This window comes from Echinops telfairi, unplaced genomic scaffold (assembly GCF_000313985.2).
Source record: "Echinops telfairi isolate 266 unplaced genomic scaffold, ASM31398v2 ScPeMD7_2291;HRSCAF=2852, whole genome shotgun sequence".
Taxonomy (NCBI): domain Eukaryota; kingdom Metazoa; phylum Chordata; class Mammalia; order Afrosoricida; family Tenrecidae; genus Echinops; species Echinops telfairi.
This window is the reverse complement of record NW_022106189.1, coordinates 36487541-36492493: the sequence shown is the minus strand read 5'-3', so window position 1 is coordinate 36492493 and position 4953 is coordinate 36487541. Positions and strand designations below refer to the sequence as shown.

The 4953-nt window shown below is 40.9% G+C and overlaps 1 protein-coding gene across 1 annotated transcript in view; it reads left to right on the top strand.

The window, feature by feature from the left end:
- Positions 1-4953, top strand: part of GLG1 (golgi glycoprotein 1) — a 124786-nt gene that overhangs the window by 103236 nt on the left and 16597 nt on the right. The window contains exons 12-14 of the mRNA XM_045293927.1: positions 2005-2091; positions 3535-3597; positions 4356-4473. Of these exons, the coding sequence (XP_045149862.1) occupies positions 2005-2091; positions 3535-3597; positions 4356-4473 (268 nt within the window). The remainder of the gene's footprint in view (positions 1-2004; positions 2092-3534; positions 3598-4355; positions 4474-4953) is intronic.

Sequence of the window (4953 nt, the reverse complement as noted above, 5' to 3'; positions counted from 1 at the left end):
CCTTCCTTCCTTCCTTTCTCCCATATCCCCCCGGAACCATTGGTCCCATTCTTTTCATCTCCAAATTATTTATCCTGCCTATCTTATGTAGATAGACATGCATGCAGATATATTCATAAGTGCAAAAAACAGGCAAAGCCAAATAAAACAACAAAGGGAGTCAAAACCAACAAAACAATAACAACAACAGCAGAAAGCAAGAACAATATAACAAAAAGAAAGCCACTGACGAAATTGGAAAAGCCTATAAATAGTTCAAGGTCTGTTTGTTGGCCTTTACAAGTGTTTTCCAGTCGAGTCTGATAGGGTGTCATGCTCTGTCTCCCAAGTCTATTTTTGGCATTCCCCAGGGGTTTCATCACTCTGCTCCCCCTGCTGCATGCCCCAGTGCCTCGCCCCATCATGGTAGGGCCAGACCATGCACTATTCCTGCACCATGTCTCTGGTGCTGTGCCCCGCAGCATCATGGTTAAGTGAGGGAATTGTTTTTTTAACTAAAGTAATTTTCTTGATATAACATTCATATATCATACACTTACATAGTTAAATTGCTTTTTGCAAAAGTTGTATAAACATCATCACCTTTGGTTCTAATGCCCGCTCCCGCATTCATTGTTTGCTCCCCAATTCCCTCTCCCTTTCTGATAAACCATTGTATCAGTTATTGTCTGTATGCAGCACATTCTTCTGTGCATCTTAAACTGGGAAACCTAACTGAAACAATAATAAGCAAAATGAAACAGAAAGAAGAAAATAATAATATAAAGATAATAAAATAAAGAGTAAGAAAGAAAAGACCACCAACAATCTTTAAAAAGCCAGAGGAGAAGTTTCTGTCATGGAACCAACGAGAAATATTTGAGCCTAGAGCAAATTCAGATTGGGTCAAGAGGGATGTCAACTGACCAAGTATATTATACCAGGATTTGATCCACCATAATCAAATTTACAACCATGTCTGGCAGTAAATCTGTTCAGTTCCTTCCAGAGGGTTTCTGCCAGAGGCTTCACACGACTGAATAGCTCCTACTGCCCTCCATAACTTTCTACAAAGTGGGTGCTCACATTTGGGTGCTCTGATACTTTTTCTTTCATCATATATAGATTTTGTTACATTTTTGGATCACACAGTCTGATGTGCTTTGAGTTTTTTCTGTGCCTCCCCACTGCCTGTTTATCCCTGTCGTGGGATTCTTACAGCCCTTTTCCTCCTTCCTCATTCTAGTTCTGAAGCAAAGAAATTCTTGCAGCATAATCAATAAGTTGAATTAATCCTTCACAGAGCACTTGGCAGGGCGTACGGCCATTGACAAGCTTTAGGAAAGTGAGCTGATGTTACACTTCAAAGCTCTAAAAGAAATAGGAATAAACCGTTACTGCAAGGTTGCTCAGAGGAAAATGGAGTGTCAACAGTGAAGACGATAGCTGTTAGAGACCCATGTTTGAGTGTGATCACTTGGTTGAGAGTTTCCTTCCAAGGACCCTTTTTTGTGGCTTGTGTTGGAATCACAGATCTGACTTGCAGGAGCCAGGAGCTCTGTGACTGTATTCTACACCCTGGGTCCTGACCTTTCTTGCCCAGTAAAAGAATCTTTCACTGTGGATGTGCTATTGGTCAGTAAGGTCCTTATTAAAGTACAACATTTAAAATGGGAAGAAAAGATCCAAGCACAGACTAGCAATGAAATAACAAGATGTAAATGATTAGATTTTTCGACTCTGAATACACCTGAAAGGTGGATCTTGGTGGTCTTGGAGATGTGGACTACTGGTGGATTTGCATGGCTATTGTACCCCTTACCCATCTTAACGATCTTATTACACTAGGACTTTTCAACAACCTCAGTGTCTAGAATTAAATAAAACTTTATGCTTTATTCAGTGAGGTACTTTTGCTTATAACGCCAAAGAAAACCATTCAAAAGGAATGAGACACTAGTGTTTCTACCCGGTTCATTATTTATGTAGCACACAAATGCCAAGGGATTGCCTTTTTCTTTGCAGGAGCTTGAGTGCCTCCAGGACCATCTCGATGACTTGGCTGTGGAGTGCAGAGATATAGTTGGCAACCTCACAGAGTTAGAGTCCGAGGTAAGCAGAGAGAGTAGAGCGCCTGTCTGCAGCCTTTCCTTGGTTCTTCCCGTATCTCCTCCTTTCTGGAACAAAAGAAGCCTCGTCATTTCTCCTCACTTATTTTCTAGAACAGTGTATTCTGTTGCTTCCAGAATCCCTTTCCTGCTTTCTGTAGGAAAGTATTGTTTGCATTAGTGGTGTGGTTTTCTTTGCACACTAGAGTAATCACAGGCATGCCTTTTTTCCCTCTTCAGAAAAGATAGCAGCTGTCCTTCCCCATATGGAAAAACAGCAGTACTTTAGATCTCACTCACATTCAAGAGTAGTCTGGGCATGCCTCTTCGTTTATTGGTCGCTCTTTTAGACAGGTCATTTGGTAAGGTTTCTGTGTTAACAAAAATGAAACTTGTTTCAAATAAAATATTTATGGAACCATATGTGGTTTTTTTATGGTAATTCATAGTGATTCTACCATATAAATAAACTACTCTCCTTTGGTGCTGTATTGTTATCTAAAAGTCTTTAGAAACTAATTTAATGAAAAGCAATACTAGGCAAAAAATAAAATAAAATAAAACTTGTGATGCCCAGTCAATCACGGAAGATTGAATGTATCTGTTGATGTTTATCCCAACTTAAAGCCCACTCAAATAATTAAAAATGGGCTTTGAAAACTCAAATACGTAAGAGGAAAACAAGAACAGGAGAGGAGAGGAGATGTCAGAAGATAAGAGAAGGCAACACACATTTGAAAACTAGAGTGCAAAAGAAAATGTGCTGGTTGAAGAACTCCTAATGAAAGACCCCCAACCCTCCAGGTGAATTTTCCCAGTGCACAGCTGCTTCCTGTCCTTGGCAGAAGAGGTTTCATGTTGGGAGAGGGACTTGAAATGATGCATGGTGGAAGGCAGGGGGCTATTGACACCATTGAGATTTATGGAATGAGTCAGAATGGTCAAAATTGGCAATACTTTAAATTACACTTGTGGTGTGTAATTCTGTTGGAAGACATGATTTCGTCACAGGGGTTACTCTTCTGAAAGCATGTCATATCTGCTCCTGGAGATTCGAGGGCAGTGGTCTGGCTTATCATCAGATAAACTAAAGACAGAGGTCATTTTCACTTATTTGTATTTTTAACTGCTTAGCATTTATGCCAAACTCTGTAAGATTTATATATTCTTAATACTTCCGGGAGATGTTTTCACACCCACCATTTCCTAATCCTGCCTTCTCATTTTTTCAGGAAAGCAGGGAATCTGCCTTTGGGACATTCGCTATTCAAAATGCAATCTAGAACCAATTCTATCTATCCTTCTAAATATCAGAATGGCTGTCAAATATTATTTACATATCTAGTGTCACTAGTTCAGAAAAAACTCCCTCTCTCCCTCCCACTTTTATTGCTCTTACCATTACCCTTTCCAAAGCGGAATTAATAATATATTTAATCTTCCACAGGATATTCAAATTGAAGCCTTGCTGATGAGAGCCTGTGAGCCCATCATTCAGAACTTCTGCCACGTAAGTGATGTTTGGAGAAACAATGGTGATGACAGAACCAGAGTCACTGGGACTCATCCCAGAGAGTAGTGGACCTGTCTCTGTCCTCAGTGTCCATCGCGTCTGAGCTTCCACAAGCTAAAGTGAAAGGCAAACAACATCAAGAGAGTGGTGTGACCCACCTGGACCAGCCTTATTTGATGGTCCTTTTTAGGTTGCCAAGCAAATGGTTGGCAGCAATTATTTTTTGGCTCTTAATAAGGAAACATGGAGCAGGGAAACCCCTATTAGTTTAGCTGAATTGCTTCTGATACATCAGCCCCCATTATTTTTTACCAGTAACAGAGTTTCCCTTCCAACAGTTTCTTCCATCTGAAGACGAAATGAAGTCTATTTTATTATGTTATTCATGTAACAAACTGCACATTGTGAACCATGCTGGTATGGAGCCAGGAGGCTGTTCAATATTCTCTCTCATGCCCGCTGTTGGTATCCTCCAAGGAAGGGTATTCAGTCTTCAGAGTGCATGACACCATCTACGGAGGGACCCCAAGCACTGCTGAGTGCCTGTTCTTGTTGGCGTTTCATGCAGAGTAGCTTGTGATGGAAGGTTTATTCTGCTCAGTGGTGACCCCAGGCTTATTTTCAGACAACTTAGGATAGATCTTGTTGGCCAAGGCCTCTAGAATGAGTCCTGTTTGTATTATCCCTGAATTTGGTATCCAGGTTTTGTTTATTACTTGTTACAAATGAATGGAAATGTGCACTATCTTCCTCAGGATGTGGCAGATAACCAGATAGACTCTGGAGATCTGATGGAGTGTCTGATACAAAACAAGCACCAAAAGGATATGAATGAGAAATGCGCCATTGGAGTCACCCACTTCCAGCTGGTCAGTAACACCTGCCTGTCGCTTTCCTGTGTTGTGTGCTTGGACGGTTACTCAGTACCTTTCCTTTCTGAACATCACAGCACCTCTTATGTGAAGTCATTTCTGCAAGCATGTATCCTTTTGATACTGCTCTTAACAAATGTGGACTTTACCGTCTGTGGCCATGTGGCCATGCACGTTGTTAAGCTCCCGGGAGTGTAGTGACAGACAAGACATAGTTTGTCCCTTTGGAAAGCATGAGTCTAGTATGGACAGGGACAAGGAGAGCAGGCATTTCCTCTTTTAGTCACCTTGCTTAATTATAAAGTTTTTCTTCTGTGTTCTAGTTATTGTTGTCAACATATACAGCAGAACATAGACCCGTTCACCAGTTCCAGCATACATAATTTAGTAACATGGGCTGCATTCTTCAAGTTGTACAGCCATTCTCACCCTCTTTTTCTGAGTTATTTCTCCTTAATTGGATAAGTTCACTGCCCCCCCC